This window comes from Hypanus sabinus, chromosome 7 (assembly GCF_030144855.1).
Source record: "Hypanus sabinus isolate sHypSab1 chromosome 7, sHypSab1.hap1, whole genome shotgun sequence".
In the NCBI taxonomy this organism is placed as follows: domain Eukaryota; kingdom Metazoa; phylum Chordata; class Chondrichthyes; order Myliobatiformes; family Dasyatidae; genus Hypanus; species Hypanus sabinus.
In genome coordinates, this window is record NC_082712.1 from 178521107 (window position 1) to 178542316 (window position 21210).

The 21210-nt window shown below is 43.1% G+C and overlaps 1 protein-coding gene across 1 annotated transcript in view; it reads right to left on the reverse strand.

Moving 5' to 3' along the window:
* Positions 1 to 403: 403 nt before the first annotated feature.
* The window catches only part of ctr9 (CTR9 homolog, Paf1/RNA polymerase II complex component), a 108111-nt gene continuing 87304 nt past the window's right edge, over positions 404 to 21210 (reverse strand). The window contains exons 18-25 of the mRNA XM_059976231.1: positions 19159 to 19304; positions 15074 to 15145; positions 10057 to 10192; positions 6600 to 6746; positions 4960 to 5117; positions 3899 to 4001; positions 2334 to 2443; positions 404 to 1214 (exon numbers count right to left, since the gene is read on the reverse strand). Coding sequence (XP_059832214.1) covers positions 815 to 1214; positions 2334 to 2443; positions 3899 to 4001; positions 4960 to 5117; positions 6600 to 6746; positions 10057 to 10192; positions 15074 to 15145; positions 19159 to 19304 — 1272 coding nt within the window. The 3' untranslated portion in view covers positions 404 to 814. The remainder of the gene's footprint in view (positions 1215 to 2333; positions 2444 to 3898; positions 4002 to 4959; positions 5118 to 6599; positions 6747 to 10056; positions 10193 to 15073; positions 15146 to 19158; positions 19305 to 21210) is intronic.

A 21210-nucleotide genomic window follows, 5' to 3' on the forward strand; every position in this document is an offset into this window, starting at 1 on the left:
TTTCACTGCAGCCATCAGGCATGAGGTACAGGAGCCTCATGACTCATATCACCAGGTTCAGGAACAGTTATTACCCCTCAACCATCAGAGTCTTGATCCAGAGGGGATAACTTCACTCACCCCAACACTGAACTGTTCCCACAACTTATGGACTCATTTTCAAGGTCTACTCATCTCATGTTCTTGATAAACTGTTGTTTTTTGTTTCTTTGTACTTACTGTGAATGCTTGCAAGAAAGTGAATCTCAGGGTTGGATGTGGCGACATTTATTTATGTAGTGATAATAACTTTACTTTGAATTTTGAACTTTTTTAATGTTGGGAACAGGATGGCTGTATTTATACAGTTCAGTCTGAATCATTGCACACTTACATTGACTTCTACTTTTGAATACAAAACAACCCAACTCATTCCACAGACACTTTTCTTTTTAGATGAAACATTTATTAAACAAACAGTGTAAGTTTCTCTTCGTTTACAAGAATTTCCCAAAAAAAAATCATAGGTCACATTTTTGCATCTCTATAGTTCCCATCTCTAAAATATTTGCTCTTTATTTCACAAACTAGCTGGTAGCAGCTTGCCTGATTCTCCGAGCATTTTATGACAGTGACAACAGGTGACTGCCATTAAGCCCTGTGTTATCTTAAATACGAAACACAGCAACAAACAGCTTGCTGAGTTTACAGCACAGTCCTCGCTCAAGGTCAAGAAAGGCAGGCTTCACAGCTTTTTATAAAGTAAACCATTTCTTTTCTAAGCTTCAACATTCATCCAGACCAAACTGAGTCCACATTTCAGAATGAGCCTGACTCAGTCACTGTCATCGTCTGATTGTGACGGTGACACAGACGTATGGCGACCATCTCCCTGATTGGATTCCTGGTCTGATTCAGCAGGCAACCCCTGGACTGACCCTTCCTCATAAGAATCTTGCCGGCCAGAGTCATTGGAGGCTCGTGAGGTGGGGCGAGACTCGCCGCGATCTTCCTCCCCCGAGCTGCCCGAATGGTCGGATGCTGCCTGCCCACTTGCCGATGGTTCGCTGTCAGAGCCAGCAGCTGACCGCCCACTCCTTGAGCCTGGGCTACTGTCCCCCTCATTCCCTGACCTCTCCTGGTTTCGTCCGTCCTCCGACTCGCTGTCAGACACCAGCCGCTTTCTGCGGGTGTCGGCCGCCTGGTCCTCATCTGAGCCGCTGTCACGAGCGTTCCTGGAAGAGTGAATTGGGTGGGTTATGCTGCAGCTCTGTTCATGCACACACTGCCTGCATGTTTCACCTCCTCTCCCACTGTCAGGCCTGTATTCATGCTGAATTCAGTTTATCTTTGCCCATTTACACTTTCCCCCAAGACTCTCCTCTCATTGCTACCATCAGGGAGGAGAGACAGGAGCCTGAAGACACACTCAACATTTCAGGGACAGCTTCTTCCCCTCCACCATCAGATTTCTGAATGGACAGTGAACCCATGGACACTATCTCTATATTTTTCCCTTTTTTTGCACTACTTATTTAATTCTTTTTATATACATATATATACACTTACTGTAATGAATAGATTTTATTATTAGGGATTTCGTTGTACTGCAGCTGCAAAACAACAAATTTCACAACATCTGCTAGTAATGTTAAACCTGGGCTCTCCTTAACCCAGGTAATCAAATCCCAGTATCAGAAATAATGAAATCCTTCCCATATGAATCCTACAGTTGTTGCTCCCTCACCCCTGCTCTCTCCCTGAATACAATTTATTAAAGCTACAAATACTGATGCACATAGACCCGAGCTATAACCCGAAATGTATGCATTACTGAGTTACAGGGTATGTGGGGTGCCCAGTGAGAGGTAAAGGTGAAGGGGCTTGTCATGTCCATTCTGGGGCTTCTCACTCACCTTTAGATCCCAGCGAACATTCAGCTCTCACTGTCGCTTCAAGCAGCTGTATGCATATGACATCAGCCACACTCCAGTACACCGCTTCGACAGATGGGCTAAATCAAATGAGGAGAGCAAGTGGCCTCCTAGCCTTGTGAGATAGGAACATCCCTGTCCTAGCATTTGAAGTCAGCTCCAGCATACTGGACGAATGAGATCTACAGTGAGATCCATCAGTCAGGAAAAGCGGTTCTGCCACACTCGGTGGAAAGCGAAAGGCATGATGAGGCACAGAAGTCATGGTCATCCACTGCAACCAGGGAAGTCCCCAGCTAGTGATGACGACTCATACGGGATCTGGGCTTCTGAGGTCAAGAGAGTGGAACTGCCCCAGTGCAGTGGCTTTCCCACTTGGATATGGCAGACAATGAACACCGAGTTAGAGATGTGGCTTACCCTTCTGCTATCTTCAGTGTTCCCTCATCAGAAGAATCATCACTGGATGAAATGATGGCTTTCGACTTGATTTTACCCTTCATGGAAGGCGGGAGTCGTTCAGGTTTGAGCTACAGGGAAGAAAAAAACTCACGTAATCCATCACGCAATATCTCAGTTAAATAAACCATGTAGAACTAGGAGGAGTCAGCCATCCGGCTGGTTGAACCTACTCCACCCTTCAATAAGAACCTGGCAGATCTCGCTGTGGACTCAGCTCCACCCACCTGCCTTTCCCCACAACCCTCTATTACCCCTGCGATGCAAAAATCTATCGGAGTCTTAAATTCTATATTTATTAATAGTAATAACTTATCTACAGAGCAATCTTGATACAAATTATGTAGTTCAAAGTGGCACAATGGGATGTTAGCTAAAAGTAAGGTTAAATAAATCAGTTTTGAACTAGTGTTTAAAAGTGTCAATTGCGTCTGCGTCCCTCATCGTTAAAGAGCGTAGTTCAAAAAAGCTGACCTGACAACTATCTTTTGAGGGAGGTTGTTTAAATTTAAGAAATCAGCAGAAGACCCAAGAGCTTTGAAGTATTTAATGAGGTGGCCCCTACTGCTTCCTTGGGCAGAGAATTCCACAGATTCACTACTCTTTGGAAAAAGCAGTTTCTCCTCATCTCCATCCTAAATCTATTCCCCTGAATCTTTAGGCTCCGTCTCCTAGTTCTGGTCTCACCTACCAGTAAAAACAACGTTCCCATCTTGATCTGATCTATCAGACTGTCATAATTTCAAAAATAAAATCAATCCCTTACAGGATTTCGATAATTTCTATCCTGCTGTTATCAGACTCTTGAACAGACCTTTCATATGCTAAAAAATAAACTCTTGTTTTTCCCATCTACCTTGCACACTTAACTGTCTACATACACTGCACTCTCTAACAGAAACACTATTTTCTACACTCTGTTTTGCCTGTTATTGCCTTAATAGGAGGGCTTGATGGCACTGGACCTGTACACTGGAGATTAGAAGAATAAGAGAGGGATTTCATTGAAGGAGGGCTTGATGGCTCTGGACCTGTACACTGGAGATTAGAAGAATAAGAGAGGGATTTCATTGAAAGCTATAAATATTGAAAGGCTGAGATAGAGTGGATGTTTCCCATGGTAGGGGAGTCTAGGACCAGAGGGCACAGCCTCAGAATAGAAAGACGTCCATTTAGAATAGAGATGAGGAGAAATTTCTTCAGCCTGAGGCTGGAATTCATTGCCTCAGACAGCTGTGGAGGCCAAGCCATTAGATATATTTAAAGCAGAGTTTGATAGGTTCTTGATTAGTCAGGGCGTCAAAAGTTACAGGGAGAAGGCAGGAGAGTGGGTTGAGACGGTTAATAAATGGTGGAGCAGACACGATGGGCCAAATGATCTACTTCTGCTCCTACATCTTATGGTCTTGATGGTGTGTAAACAAAAGGTTTTCACTAAATCTAAGTGAAAAGGAAGAAAACAAGTTGACTGTTTAACAGAATGGACCATGGGTTAGCAATTACACATCCATGCAATGGAAACAAACCTTCTCTTTCTTTTTGCGTTCGACTGTTTTTGGCCGGCGTGGTTTCTTTGGTCGGGAGGCCGGTTCCTCATCATCACTGCCATCTTCAGCAGGTTTCTGGGATCTGTAGATGGAGGGAGAGAGCGGTTGGTCAAGGTGCAGTAAAACAGTATTACATTACCATCTTGCTGAAATGCAATAACTATAGTGTAGTAGTTAGCATAACCCTTTACAGTACAGATGATCCAGATTCAATTCCTGCTGTATTCTGAATGGAGTTTGTGCATTCTCCCTGCGACTGTGTGTGTTTCCTCCGGGTGCTCCAGTTCCTTTCCATAGGACAGATGTACCGACTGGTAAGTTAATTGGTCACTGTAAAATGTCCTGAGATTGCTCAGCGGCATGGCTGAAAAGGCCAATTCTGCACTGTATCTCAATAAACAAATACACAAAGCCTCGGGATAAACTCCTGTCACCTCAACCAGCTGCTCCACGTTTTCCCTTACTCAGCTTTCAATTTTAGTATTTTTGTGGAACAGAGAACATTATAGCACAGTACAGGCCCTTTGGTCCACAATGTTGTGTTGACCCTTTAACCTACTTTAAGATCATTCTAACACTTTCCTAGATAGCCCTCCATTTTTCTATTGTCCGTGTGCCCACCTAATATATCCCTAATGTAGCAGTTAATGCACCAGCTGTAAGATCAGGGTTCAATTGTTACCACCGTCTGGGTTTTCTCCGGGTGTTCCTGTTTCCTTCCACGGTCCAAAGACAGATAGTTAGCAAGTTATGGGCATGCTATGTTGGTGCCGGAAACAGGGTGACACTTACGAGGCTGCCCAGCAAAATCCTCCCTGATTAGATTTGACATAAATGGTGCATTTCACTGTACGTTTTGATGTACATGTGACAAAGAAAGCTCATCCTTATACAATGCTAAGGTACAAGTCAATCATATTAAATGTGCTATCCTCATTTATTCTGTTCAATATTGGACACAAGATCTCTCAGTAAATATACTGTATGCTGGCTAATTCTTTGTAATGTGCACAGACCCTCAGGTTTCTGCTGCTACATACCGTCTCCTTTTCTTCTTCTTTTGCTTGCGATCACCGTTCTCGTCCCCACCCTCAGGTTCACTACCACTTGCTCTCTGCTTCCTCTTCTTCTTGGGCAGAGGCAAATCTTCATCAGAATCATCATTCACAAATTCGTCAAACTCTCCTTTCTTCGCACGCTGTTTATCAAAGAAAAAACATATATTCAGACCAGAGAACAAAAATGCACCAGGTTTGTAAAATAATAAAAACATTAAAATGGATATAAGAAACATCTTAATCAAAATATGTACAACTGCAGAGATGCACTCAACTTTGACAAACCTCTATAGATATGTGGTGGAGTGTAAACTGACTGGCTGCATCACAGCCTAGTACGGAAACACCAATGCCCTTGAATGGAAAATCCTACAAAAAGTGGATACAGCCAGTTCATCATAAGTAAAGTCCTCCCAAAGCACTGAGCACATCTACATGGTACACCGCGGCAGGAAAGCAGCATCCATCATCAGGGATCCCACCAGGTCATGCACTCTTCTCATTGTTGCAATCAGAAACGTGGTACAGGAGCCCCAGGATCCACACCACCAGGTTCAGGAACAGTTTTTACTCCTTAGCCAGAGGGGATAACTTCCTTCAACTTAACTTGCCCCATCACTGGAATATTCCCACATCCTATGGATTCATTTTCAAGGTCTCTTCATCTCATGTACTTGATATTTATTGCTTGCTTATTTATTTATGTATGTATGTACTTGCAGTTTGTTATTGTTGTATGTGATCTTTCATTGATGTTTCTTTGTATTTACTGTAAATGCCTGCAAGAAAATGAATCTCAGGGTAGTATATATACTTTGATAATAAATTTACTTTGAACTTTGAAGAGAAATATGGTTATGATCTGCATTCATACAACACAGGTGGGATATGATGGAAGAAACAATGTCAGGCAGCATCTGTGACGGGAAAGGAATCGTCAGAACGTTAGGATAAGATCTTGAGGCAGGGCTTTTACCCTATTGAAGATGATTTATTTCACCCCATAGACGCTGCATGACCCAAGAGACTGGCAGTCTTGCCAGTGGCGTTGATGGGTGATGAAGGATAGCTGTCGATGTTGAGCTGTCCCAGGTCAGTAGGCCCCGGAGTCGGTTATCTGCGTGAGTAGGGGGCATGATGGCTGATCATAAGATGCGCCCAGATTTCGGGGTCCCATCATCAGCTAGTTCAGGGGATGATAACAAAAGGGATTTCCTGGTGTCAGAGGACTCTCCGTGTGCGTGGGTGGTTGGGAGAAAGGAAAGCGGTTCTGTTTGCTGTTGTTGCTTGTGTTGTTCTGCCAAGCATCGTGGCATATTATGACAGCATCGGAATGTGTGGTGACACTTGCAGACTGCCCCCAGCACACCTTTAGGTTGTGTTAATATTGCTAACGCAAACACTGCATTTCACTTAATGTTTTGATGTACATGTGATAAATAAATCTGAATCTGAATTCATAGGACAGACAGAAATGGTTATGGTAGTTATTAACAAAGCTCTGTGTGATAATGCAGCTGTCTTTGTGTGGAGAGAGAGAATGTGTACAGTAAGTACTTGGGCAGAATTGTTTGTTTGTGTTTTAGCTCCAAGTGTAGTGAATGTCCGAGCTTTCACGTTACCTTTCCTCCACCACCACCTCCTTTCTTCTTCTCCTTCGTCTCCATATCCTCGTTGAACACCAGCAGATTCCTAGTTTTCTCCAAAAACTGGCTCCGCTGCTCCAATAACTTCCGCTGCTCATTCAGCTCCTTTTGCTTCTTATCTTCCTAGTTGGGGATTATGGGGGGGGGGGGGGGGGGGGAAGAAGAGTCATAGGGTCATACAGCATGGAAACAGGGCCTTTAGTTCAATTCATGCATATCAACTGTGTTGCCCACTGAACGAGTCCCATCTGCCTGTGTCCAAAGCCCTCTAAACCTCTCCTATCCCTCGTGATGACTTTTAAGTATTGCTAATAAAACCATAAGACTGGAGTCTGAAGTCCTACATCACCAGGTTCAAGAACAGTTACTATCCCTCAACCATCAGGTTCTTGAACCAATGGGGATAAGAACATAAGATATAGGAGTAGGATTAGGCCATTTGACCCTTCTAGTTTGCCCTGCCATTTCATCCTGTCAATTTTCCTTCTTGGCCCCAATTTCCTGCCTTCTTCCCATATCCCTTTATGCCTTGACTAATCTAGAATATATCAACTTCTGCCTTTAATATGTCCAATGACTTGGTCTCCACAGCTGCCTGTGGCAACGAATTCCACAGATTCACCACTCTGGCTAAAGAGTTTCATTCTAAAAGAACACCCCTCTATCCTGAGGCTGTGTCCTCTGGTCTTTAACCCTCTCAACATCGGAAACATCCTCTCTGCATCCACTCTATCAAGGCCTTTGAACATTTGATAGGTTTCAATGAGGTCACCCCTCATTCTTCTGAATTCGAGTGACTACGGTTCCAGAGCCATCAAATGCTCTTCATATGACAAGCCTTTCAATCCTGGAATAATTTTCGTAACTATCCTTTGAATCTGCTCCAATATCTGCACATCCTTTCTTAGACAAGAGGCCGCACCATTACATTCTTGCTTTTATATTCTTGTCTTCTTGAAACAAATGCTAATATGCCATCTCATTCACTATTTCTGGCAGTTCATTCCAATTCCGTACTACCCTTTGTGTGAAGCTTGCCCTGATGCCCCTTTAAAATCTTTCACCTCTAATCTTAAACCTATGCCCCCCTGAGGAAAAATTCTATGATCCTGTCTGTGCCCCTCATGATCTTAAATATGTGCATCAGGTCACCCCCCAATTTTCAATGTTCCAGGAAATAAAGTCCTAGTCTAAGAAGCTCTCCTTGCAACTCAGGCCCCCAAGTCTAGGCAACATCCTACTAAATCTTTTTCTACACTCTTGCCAGTTTAATAGCATCTTTCTTATAAGAAGGTGACCAAAATCATACACCATACTCACATTGTACAGCCTCACAATGTAACTGCAACATAAATTGCTGACTCCTATACTCAATGCACTGAATGATGTGCCTATTAACTTTTAACCATCCCCTCTACCTATGACACTGCTTTCAGCAAACTGTGCTCAAGGTCCCTCTGTTCCAAACACTCCTCAGGGCCCTATCATTTACTGAATAAGTTTGACCCTGGTTTGATCTCCCAAAAAGTAATCTCTCCTATATATCTGGATTAAAAACCATTTGCCAAGTGCCGCCTCACCAACATCTCATATAAGCGCAATATGAAAGACTGAGGAAGAATAAGATATTAAGTCTTTCCCATTCCTGAAATACATAGGTGTAGTCCAAATCACCAGGTGAAATCCAGATTTCTGGGGTTTCATACATCTATACTAACCTTTCACAAGACAAAATTAAAATTACACTCTGGTTAGACCACATTTGGGAGTACTGTGCTCAATTCTGGTCGCCTCATTACAGGAAGGCCTTGACAGCTTTAGAGAGGGTGCTGAGGAGATTTGCCAGGATGCTGCCTGGATTAGAGAACATGTCGCATGAGGAAAGTTTGAGTGAACTAGGGCTTTTCCCTTTGGTGCGAAGGAGGATGAGAGGTGATTTGATAAGAGGTATAGAAGATGAGAAAAGGCATAAATACTGTGGACAGCCAGGGACTTGCTCCCAAAGCAGAAACGGCTAGTTTGAGGGGGCATATTTTTAAGGTGATTGGAAGAAAACATGGAGGGATGTTGGAAGTAAGTTTTTTTTCCCACAGTCTGGTGTGTGCATGAATCACTGGAGGTGGCGGCAGATACATCAGGGACATTTAAGAGACTTTTAAGAATGGCACATGGATGAAAGAAAACTGGAGGGTTATGTAGGAGGAAAAGGGTTGATTGATTTTGAGTAGGTTAGACGGTGGCACAACATTGAGGCCCAAAGGGTCTGTACTGTGCTGTGCTGTTCCCTAATGCAGCAACAGTTGGTTTGGTTTAACTTTGTACTCCAGCAGACCGCTAATGTGGAGCAGTTTTGGTTGTATTGTTCTACGTTCTGTAACACATTAAATTAATGAAGGGCTCAGATAGTGGAACTAACAAATGCTTTTGAATTGGTGTGACAGCTGCGTAAGTGCAGTAGCCCCCTTGCACACAGCAAAATGGCACCGAGAAAATCACTGTTTGTGGGAATGTTGATTGCAAGATGTTTGCCTGGCACAGGACACCCTGGATAACATAGAACTATGAACAGTAGAGCACAGGAACAAGCCCTCTGGCCCACAATGTCTGTGCTATACACAATAGCAAATTAAACTTGACCTAAGGGAACTTCACTACTCTGCTACTAAATAAACATATGCAAATTTTAGATTTGCAAATCAATCTCGCTGTCTTCTGCTCTGTACAACCAATAGCCCACATGTTTGGCCCATAGCCATCTAAATGTCTCCACCACACAAGACTTAGGAGCAGAATTAAGCCTTTCAGCCCACTGAGTCTGTTCTGCCATTCCATCATGGTTGATTTATTATCGCAACCCCACAGTCCTGCTTTCTCCCGGTAGCCTTTGACACCCTGACTAATCAAGAACCTATCAACCTCCGCTTTAAAATACACCCAATGACTTGTGGCAATGAATTCCACAGATTCACCACTCTCTGGCTAAAGAAATTCTCCTCAGATTCATTCTAAATGGATGCCCCTCTATTCTGAGGCTGTGCCCTCTGGTCCAAGACTCACCCACTAGAGGAAACATCTTCTCCACATCCACTCGGTCTAGGGGTAGCTATCTATAATTACCTAATCTGTAATTATCTAAATAGCCTTTAAATATTGCTAACATGTCCACTTCAACCAATATTTCTGGCAGCTCATTCCAAATATGCACCACTTTTTGCATGATTTTTAAAAAATCTCTTGCCTTCTATCTTAACCTTGTGCCCACCTCCCCGGGGAGAAGCCTTCGTGCTTTTACCCTGACTATGCCCCTCAAGGTAATATATCCTCTATCATAGGAGCCTTGTGCTGTTCGTGGGCACTTGGTGGCAACTCCCTGATGTTCCAGTATGCACGTGCCAACTCTCTGCAATTCAGGGACAGCTGGCGTATCACTGACCTGTTCTTTGACGATCTGCATCCTCAGCATCTCCTTCTGCTGCTCTTGCTTGCACCGCAGCTCCCGTTCCTCCTCGTCTTGTTTTCGTGCACGAGCTACATGGTACTGCGCCTGGCTCATCAGATCAGAGCACTGCCTACAACACACAAACTTCTATAGATGTGCAGTGGAGAATATACTGACTGAGTGTATCATGGCCTGGTATAGAAACACCAATAACCTTGAATGAAAAAGTAGTTGATACAGCCCAGTCCATCACGGGTAAAGGCTCCACCTCCCTGACATTGAGCACATATATATGGAGTGCTGTCACAGTAAAGCAACATCCATCATTAGGGACCCCACCACCCAGGTCATACTCCCCTCTCACTGCTGCCATCAGGAAGATGGTACAGGAGCCTCAGGACTTGCATCACCAGGTTCAGGAACAGTGACTACCCCTCGACCATCAGGCTCTTGAACCAGAGGGGAGAACTTCACTCACCTCATCACTGAACTGTTCTCACAACCTCTGGACTCACTTTCAAGGACTCTTCATGTCCTGTTCTCGATATTTATTTCTATTTATTCATTATTTTTTCCTTTTGCATGGTACGGAAGCTGCACTGCGGTGGACGGGAAGGCTCTACAATGGGAAGTCAAAACTGGCCCCAGCCTTCCCACCATTAAGGACATGTACACAGAAAGGTGTCAGAAAAGGAACACTAACATCATGAAGCATTCCACCCACTCTGCTCATCAACCGTCTGCCTACCTAGCATTCACACCAGGGACTACCAGACTCAAAAACAGTTACTTTCCCCAAGCAGTAAGGCTGAACCCTAACCCACCCTCCACATCATCCACCACCACTACATTATTTCCTGTGAGAGTGACCTTAAGTACAGACAGCTCCATACCTAGCATCACTTTATGGACATACAATCAATGTATATAACTATCTTACATATTTATATTTCTTGTGTTCTTTTAAGTTACTTAATTTTTTATCTTAGTGTGTTTTTTTGTGCTGCATCAGATCCAGAGTAACAATTATTTTGCTTTCCTGTACACTTATTTTCCCATCTACAGGAAATGGCATTGAACAATGTTGAATCTTAAGCAATCTGAAGTGGACAGAGAGGTATGGGGAACTATAGCCTAGGTGAAGGTTGATGGGAGAATATATCTGGCACAGACTAGATAGGCCAAAGGGTCTGTTTCTATGTTCTATGACTCTTGACTCACTTGGGGCATCCCATCCAAGACTGTTGGCAATCCTAATCTTGCCTATCTTCTCCACTGCCCCTCCTAACATGGGAGAATGAAACACAACCTTATAGAAGTGTTTAAAATTATGGGAGGGGCAAATAAGGTGGATGATAACAGCCTTTTCCCCAGGGTAGGGCAGCCCAGAACTACGGGGCATAGATTTAAGGTTAAGGGGAAAGATTTAAGATGGACCTGAAAGGATAACCTTTTCCAGACAAACAGTGATAAGTATAAGGAACGAGCTGCCAGAGGAAGCGGTTGAGGCAGATACAATGGCATCACTTGGATAAGGACATGGGGAGGTGGAGTTTGGAGGGATATGGGCTAAATGCTGGAAATTGGACCGGCTGGAGGGACACCATGGTCAGTATGGACTGGTTGGGCCAAAAGGCTTGTTTCTGTACTGTATTGCTCTATGACTCTGTTCTTACCCCTCTCCTTGCTTGTTCCTCCACCCACCTCCTTCTCCCCCTTGCTTTTGAAGGAATGCTGCTGTCATTATCAGCTCTGAGTCTATACATTGTGCAGGATTTCCTAAAGGTTAACTTGCATTTGGTTTTAAGGAAGGCAAATGAAATGTTCGCATTCATTTCAGAAGGACTAGAATATAAAAGCAAGTATGTGATGCTGAGGCTTTATAAGGCACTAATCAGACTGCACTAGAAGTATTTGTTGAGCAGTTCTGGGCCCCTTATCCAAGAAAGGATGTGCTGGCACTGGAGAGAGTCTAAAGGAGGTTCATGAGAATGATTTCAGATATGAAAAGGTTAACGTATGGGCAGCGTTTGATGGTTCTGAGCCTGTACTCACTGGAGTTTATAAGAATGAGGGGGAACCTCATTGAAACCTATCAAATATTGAAAGGCCTATAGTGGGGGAACCTAGGCCGACAACACCACCTCACAACAGAGCTGAGGAGAAATTTCTGAATGCCTATGAGATGGCTTCTTAGAGCAGCTTGTGCTTGAGCCTACTTGGGGAAAGACTATCTTAGTTTGGGTGTTGTATGATAACGGAGATTGTATTAGGGAGTTTAATGCAAAGGAACCCTTAGGAGGCAGTGATCTGAATTCACACTGGAATTTGAGAGGGAGAAGCACAAGTCACATGTGTCAGTATCGCAAGGGAATAAAGGGAATTACAGAGGCTTCAGAGAGGAGCTTGCCCAGGTGGACTGGGGGAGGATACTGGTGGGGATGATGGAAGAGCAGAATTGGCTGAAGTTTCTGGTAATAATTCACAAGGTGAAGGAAGAAGTAGTTCTTAAATGGTAGGTGTAGGCAACTGCGGCTGACAAGGAAGTTAAGGACAGCATAAAAGCCAAAGTAAGGGCAGCCAAGATAGCAAAAGTGAGTGGGAAGTTGGATGATTGGGAAGCTTTTAAAATCCAACAAATGGCAACTAAAAAAGCCATAAGAGAAAGGATGAAATATGAGGCAAACTATCAATGAAATAAACCAGGATACTAAGTTTTTTCTGTCACAATAAGAGTAAAAGGGAGGTGAGAGGATATTGGACACTGGAAAATGATGCTGCTGAGTTAGTAATGGGGCCAATGAAATGGCAGATGAATTTAATGGGTACTTTGCATTAGTCTTCACTGTGGAAGACACAAGCAGTGTGCCAGAGGTCCGTGAGTGTCATGCAGCAGGAGCGAGTGCCATTGCTATTTCAAAGGAAAAGGCACTAGGCAAACTGAAAGGTCTTAAGGTGGATAAGTCACCTGGACCAGATGGACTACATCCCAGAGTTCTGAGAGAGGTTGCTGAAGAGATAATGGATGTATTTGACAATATCTTTCAAGAATCACTTGATTCTGGCATGGTCCTAGAGGATTGGAAGTTTGCAAATGTCACTCCACTCTTTACGAAGGGAAGAAGGCAAAAAAAAAGGAAATCATAGGCCAGTTAACCCAAACCTCAGTGGCTGGGAAAGTGTTCGAGTCAATAATTAAGGACGGGGCTTCGGGGTACTTGGAGACTAATGATAAAATAAGTCAAAGACAGCATGGTTTCTATAAAGGGAAATCTTCCCTGACAAATCTGTTAAGAGTTCTTTGAGGAAGTAACAAGCAGGGTGGTCAAAGGAGAGGCAGTGGCTGTCATTTACTTGGATTTTCAGAAGGTGTTTGATAAGGTGCCACAGGCGAGGGTTCAAAACAAGATAAAATTCTATGGTGTTACAGGAAGGATACTGGCATGGACAGAGGAATGCCTGATAGGCAGGAGGCAGCCAGTGGGAAAAAAGGGGCCTTTATTGGCTGGCTGTCAGTGACTAGTGGGGTTCCTTGGGTCAGTATCAGAACAGCTGCTGGTTGAGTCAGTGGTAAAGGAGGCAAATACAATGTTGGCATTGATTTCAAGGGGAATAGAATATAAAAGTGAGGAGATAATGCTGAGCCTTTGTAAGATACTAGTCAGACTGCACTTGGAGTATAGTCAACAGTCTTGGGCCCTGTATCTCAGAAAGGATTTGTTGTCACTGGAGAGTCCAGAGGAGGTTAGAACATAGAAAGCCTACAGCACAATACAGGCCCTTTGGGCACAAAGCTGTGTTGAACATGTTCTTACTTCAGAAATTATCTAGCGTTACCCATAGCCCTTTTTTCTAAGCTCCAAGTACCTATCCAGGGGTCTCTTAAAACACCCTATCATATCTACTTCCACCACCGTCGCAGGCAGCCCATTCCACGCACTCACCACTCTTAGCGTAAATATCTTACCCGACATCCCCTCTGTACATACTTTCAAGCACCTTAAAACTGTGCCCTCTTAAGTTAGCCATTTCAGCCCTTGGAAAAAGCCTCTAACTATCCACATGATCAAGGCTTCTCATCATCTTGTATGCCTCTATCGGGTAACCTCTCATCCTCCGTTGCTCCAAGGAGAAAAGGCTGAGTTCACTCAACCTGTTCTTATAAGGCATGCTCCCCAATCCAGGCAACATCCTTCTAAATCTCCTCTGCACCCTTTCTATGGTTTCCACATCCTTCCTGTAGCGAGGCAATCAGAACTAAGCACAGTACTCCAAGTGGGGTCTGACCAGGGTCCTATATAGCTGCAACATTACCCCACAGTCCTAAACTCAATCCCACGATTGATGAAGGCCAATGCACCGTATGCCTTCTTAACTAAAGAATCAACCTGCATAGCAACTTTGTTTATGAGGTTGATTCTGGGAATGAAGGGGTTAACATATGAGGCGGGTCTGGCAGCTTTGGGCCTGTACTCAGTGGAACTTAGTGGGGTGCAGAGGGGGGAGGTGGAGGGTGGTGATGTCATTGAAACCTACTGAATGTTGAAAGGACTAGATAAGGTGGATGTGGAGAGGATGTTTCCTATGGTGGGGGTATCCAGAAACAGAGGGCACGATCTCAAAATTGAGATTAGAACAGAAGGAGGAATTTTTTAAGCCAGAGAGTGATGACTCTGTGGAATGTTCTGCCACAGACTGCGGTAGAGTCTAAGTCCGTGGATATATTTAATGTGGAAGCTTCCTGATCAGTCAGAGCACCAAAGGATATGGCCAGAAGGCAGGGATATGGGATAGAGTGGGATCTGGGATCAGCCATGATAGAATGGCAGAGCAGACTCTATGGGCTGAAAGGCCTAATTCTGCTCCTAGGTCTTAAAGTATTATTGTTCCAGTGTCACAAAAGTACAATTGGCTCTCAGGTGCCCTCTTTATTACCACGGTGTACACTCTGCTGAATTGACATAACCACAGGCTGAAGATAAACACAGATGAACTGCAGGCTGTCACATACCTAGCCTCTGCCGCTGCTTGAGCCAAGTCAAATCGCATCTTATCCCCAGCATTACTGAGATACTTGAAGTATCTGAAAGAGACAAAAGTTGCAAGATTAGACCTCTGACAGGAACGCAGAGTTAGAGTTGTATAGCACACATCAGGCCATTCTGTCTAACTCATCCACACAAAGGTACTACCCTGAGCTGGCCCCATTGTCTGCACTGAATGCAAAACCCTCTAAACTTTATCTGTCCAAATGTCCTTTATAACCATATAACAATTACAGCACAGAAACAGGCCATCTCAGCCCTTCTAGTCCGTCCCGAACATTTACTCTCACCTAGTCCCACCTACCTGCACTCAGCCCATAACCCTCCATTCCTTTCCCGGCCATATACCTATCCAGTTTTATGTTTTTAAATGACAAAATCGAACCTGCCTCTACCACTTCTACTGGAAGCTCATTCCACACAGCTACCACTCTCTGAGTAAAGTTCCCCCTCCTGTTACCCCTAAACTTTTGCCCCTTAACTCTCAACTCACGTCCTCGTTTGAATCTCCCCTACTGTCAATGGAAAAAAACCTATCCACGTCAACTCTATCTATCCCCCTCATAATTTTAAATACCTCTATCAAGTCCCCCCTCAACCTTCTACGCTCCAAAGAATAAAGATCTAACTTGTTCAACCTTTCCCTGTAACTTAGGTGCTGAAACCCAGGTAACATTCTAGTAAATCTCTTCTGTACTCTCTATTTTGTTGACATCTTTCCTATAATTCGGTGACCAGAACTGTACAAAATATTCCAAATTTGGCCTCACCAATGCCTTGTACAATTTTAACATTACATCCCAACTCCTATACTCAATGCTCTGATTTATAAAGGCCAGCATACCAAAAGCTTTCGTCACCACCCTATCCACATGAGATTCCACCTTCAGGGAACTATGCACCATTATTCCTAGATCACTCTGTTCTACTGCATTCCTCAATGTCCTACCATTTACCATGTATGTCCTATTTTGATTAGTCCTACCAAAATGTAGCACCTCACACTTATCAGCATTAAACTCCATCTGCCATCTTTCAGCCCACTGTTCTAACTGGCCTAAATCTCTCTGCAAACTTTGAAACTTCCGTTTCTATATTTGTCAGAGCCCCTGCTATTTCTACATTAACTTCCCTCAAGGTCCTAGGGAATATCCTGTCAGGACCTGGAGATTTACCCACTTTTATATTCTTTAAAAGCACCAGTACTTCCCCTTCTTTAATCAACATGGTTTCCATAACTACCCTACTTGTTTCCCTTACCTTACACAATTCAATATCCTTCCCCTTAGTGAATACAGAAGAAAAGATATTGTTCAAAATCTCCATCTCTTTTGGCTCCACACATTAGCTGTCCACTCTGATTCTCTAAGGGGCCAATTTTATCCCTCACTATTCTTTTGCTATTAATATAACAGTAGAAACCCTTGGGATTTATTTTTACCTTTCTTGCCAAAGCAACCTCATATCTTCGCTTTTCTAATTTCTTTCTTAAGATTCTTTTTACATTCTTTATATTCCTCGAGCACCTCATTTACTCCATGCTGCCTATATTTATTGTAGATCTCCCTCTTTTTCTGAACCAAGTTTCCAATATCTCTTGAAAACCATGGCTCTCTCAAACTTTTAACCTTTCCTTTCAACCTGACAGGAGCATAAAGATTCTGTACCCTCAAAATTTCACCTTTAAATGACCTCCATTTCTCTATTACATCATTCCCATAAAACAAATTGTCCCATTATATATTGTAACAATACCCTCTACTCTGCCATGAATGGTCCCAAGCCTGGCTGCGAAAGGAGGGTTGGACATGGGGCTAGCAACCCCATCCCATAAAAACCCAGAACTACAGAAATGCCAACAGAAGCTACAAAGACCTCATTCCTGCAAGAGGAAGGATACACCAGGAAGATGTGCTACACCTGGAGACAACATGAAAGACTGGTCCAGGACAGAGGATTCTGGCAAGCTACCATCAGTGGCTTAAGCCCATCACCCTTACTGGGGCAGAAGTAAGTAAATGTGTAAGTACTCTCTAATACCATCGCTGCCTTGATTTAACTTCCCAAAATGCATCACTTTGTATTTGTCAGTTACGTCAGATTTGTTATTTCTTCACTCACTTACCCAGTTGATCTAGATCATTTTGAAACCATAGGCAAACTTCTTTGTTGTCCACCATCACCACTAATTTTAGTTCCATCAACAAACTTACTCATTAAACTAACTACATTCTCAAACAAATCATTAAATCACAAGATCTAGTGATACAGCACTGGGAACAGGCTTCTGATCTGAAAATTTATTATCTATTTCCACTCTCTGACTCACTTCACCAACACAATTTGGTATCCAATTGGTAGCCACCAATCTGATGGCACATCTACTGCCAAGATGAACCACTCTTAGAATAAAGGAGCAATACCTCATATTCCATCTAAGTAGCCGCCATCTTGATGGCATGAATATTGATTTCTCCAACTTCTAATAATTTCTCCCCCTCCCTCTTCTTCCATTTCCCACTCTGCCTCCCCATTTATCTTACCTCTTCTCCCCCCTTCACCTCACCTGCCTATCATCTCCCCCTGGTGGCCTCTTCCTTCCCTTCTTCCCATGGTCCTTTCTGCTCTCATATCATCTTTCTTCAGTCCTTTGCTTCCATGTATTACCTCCCAGCTTCTCATTTCATTGCTATCTTCTCCTACTCACCAATCTTCTCCCTCACTTGATCTCATCAATCGCCTGCTAGTTTGTCCCTTTGCCCCCACCTTCTTACTCTAGTTTCTGCCCCTTCCTCTTCAGACCTGATGAGAGGTCTCGGCCTGAAACGTCAGCTGCTTACTCTTTTCCGTAGGTGCTGCCTGACTTGCTGAGTTCCTCCAGCATTTTGTGAGTGTTACTCTGGATTTTCAGTAGCTGCAGAATCTTTTGTTTGTATCCAATTGGCCAACTCACCCTGTATCCCATGAGATCTTGCCTTTCTGACTAGTCTACCATGCTGGGTCTATGTCGACCACGTCTACCACACCTTGCTAAAGTCCATGTAGACCACATCTACACCTTGTTGAAGACCATGCAGACCATGTCTACCATTCCCATCATCAATCCTCTTGGAAAAAAAACTCTTTTATCAAATTTGTGAAACAGGATTTCCTACACTCATTATTTCTTCCCCCTATCCCCTCTCAGCCAAGATGAACATCTTTAGTTAGCCCGCCTTTCCAAATACAGATAGATCTTGTCTCAGAATCCCCTCAGTAACTTCCCACCAATTATGTTATGCTCATTGACCAGTTATTACTTGGCAGGTCCTTGCAGCCCTTAAATAAGGTGACAACATTAGCCACCCTTCAACCTTCTGCTGCATCACCCATGGCTAAGATACAATACTCTCTGTCCTGCCCAGGCAACCTTTTGCTTTGCATCCAAAACATTCTAGGCTATGCTTATGGTGGTATGGTAGCACAGTATTTAGCATAACTGTGTAAGATAGGGGTTCAATTCCCACCACTGTCTGTAAAGAGATTGTACATTCTCCCCAAGAACACAAGAGCTTCCTCTGCGTCCTCTGATTTCTTCCCAAGTTTCAAAGATATTCAGTACATTTAGGGTTAGTGAGTTATGGATGTGCCATGTTGGTGCCAGATGCACAACACTTGTGGGCTGCCCAGCACAATTCTCACTGATTTGATTTGATACCAATGACATATTTCACTGTATGGTTTGATGTACATGTGACAAATGAAGCTAATCTCTCTTCTCCATCTTTATGCCCCCGTCCACCAATACTTCCTCTTTGGTGATACTGATCTGTATCGGGATATCATTGCGCTTTACCCTAAATGCCCTAGCTTCACTGATTTCAGACCTCATATAACTCCCATGACTCCACCAACAAACCATTCTAATCCTTAAGGGAACTCAATTTTTCTCTAGGCATCCTTTTGCTTTTAACATATTTATAGAATCTCTTAGGAATCTCTTTTACTCTACATACCAAGGACATCTTATGGTCCCTTTTCCCCGAGACCATGTTTTTAATTCACATCTTACCGATGGGCAAGTTCCAGCTCTTTGACTGCGTTCAACACGGCCTTCAGGTTGCTCTTCTCATCTCGCAAGACTGACGTAGCTAGTCTTTGTAACACTAGGGCCATGTTAAACATGAGCACCGTATCATTAGGGGATGCATGTCTGGCCTGTGAACACAAACCATTCGTGAACTGATTCCACAACCTATGGACTCATTTTCAAAGATCCCACAACTCATGTTCTTAATATTATTTATTACTTATTATTATTTTATGTAATGTTATTATTAACTTATAATTACTTTTTTTTTCTTTTTTAATACTTTCACAATCTGTTATTACTTAGCACACTGGTTGTTTGCCTGTTTTTGTGTATAATTTTTCACTGATTCTGTAGTATTTCTTCATACTTACTGTGAATGCTTGCAAGAAATGAATATCTGGGTAGTGTATGGTGACATATGTACTTTGATCATAAATTTACTTTGAACTTTTCTCCTTCCACGGAGAAACTACATACTTCTTTCACTGGAGACAATCTCTGCTAAACATGTAAGTATTTTCATTTTAACTGAGGGTATGCAGTTATGGTGTGTATGTGTTTAGATCAGAAACATTCCAGTACCTGTTCACTTCCTAATTGTTTTTATACGTCACAGCGAGAATGCTGCTCCTTGGTCAACTTTTGCACACCCAAGACAGAGAAATTAACTTGTCAAAACCAGTATTATAAAAAGGAACCAACATAAAATGCTGGAGGAATTCAGCAGGCCAGGCTGCATCATAGAAAAGAGTAAACAGTCAACGCTCTGGGCCGAGACCCTTCAAGAGGACTGATGAAGGGTCTCACCTGAAATGCTGACTCCTTATTCTTCTCCATACATGCTGCCTGACCTGCTGAGTTCCTCCAGTATTTTCTGTTGGTTGGTAAGAAAAAGTGGGGATGACCTTTTCTGTGCTGTATAACTCTGATTCTAAACGACACTACCTTGCACCAACAAAAGTTGTGAGCTACAGGGAACTACAAAAAAAGTGCATAATCAGAGTTGACTATGACAAATTAAACATACACCTGAGAAGTTAAGGAGAATAGCATTAAGACTGAAACTAGTCAAGTTACAGACCAAGTGAGATAACTTCACTCACCCCAACACTGAACTGTTCCCACAACTTATAGACTCACTTTCAAGGACTCTTCATCTCAGGTTATTGATATTTATTGCTTATTTATAGATAATAAATTTTATTACACAGAATTGGTGTATTATTATATACAAAAATAAACCAAGGAGATATTGTACTTATTGAGGAAGAAACTGAATAGTCTAAGCTATATTCATTGTATAAGACACTGGTGAGACCTAATTTGGATTATTGTGTGCAGTTTTGGTCACAAACCTACAGGAAAGACATAAATAAGATTGAAAGAGTACAGATTATGTTGCTGGGTCTGGAGGATCTAATTTATAAGGAAAGATTGAACAAGTTAGGACTTTATTCTTTGGAATGTAGAAGATTGAGAGCAGCAGCACACATAACTCAGCAAGCCAGGCAGCATCTATGGAAAAGAATACAATCAATGTTTCTGGCCAAGACCCTTTATCAAGACTGGAAAATAAGATGAGGAGTCAGACTAAAAAAGTGGGGTGAGGGGAGGAAGTAAAGAGCTGTGAAGCTGATTGGTGAAAGAGATACAGGGCTGGAGAAGGGGGAATGTGACAAGAGAGGACAGAAGGCCATGGAAGAAAGAAAAAGGGAAGGAGCACTAGAGGCAGGTGATAGGCAGGAAAGGAGGTAAGGTGAGAGGGGGAGATGGGAATGGAGAATGAAGGGTGAGGGGCATTACCAAAAGTTCATGGACTGACATGTCGGAAAGGGAATGGGAAGTGGAATTAAAATGGGTGGCCACTGGGATATACTGCTTTTTCTGGTGGACACAGTGTAGGTGCTCGGTGAAGCGGTCTCCCAATCTGCACCGCGGCTCATTGATATACAGGAGGCCATACCAAGAGCACTGGGTACAAAAGATGATCCCAAAAGATTCACAGGTGAAGTGTCGTCTCACCTGGAAGGA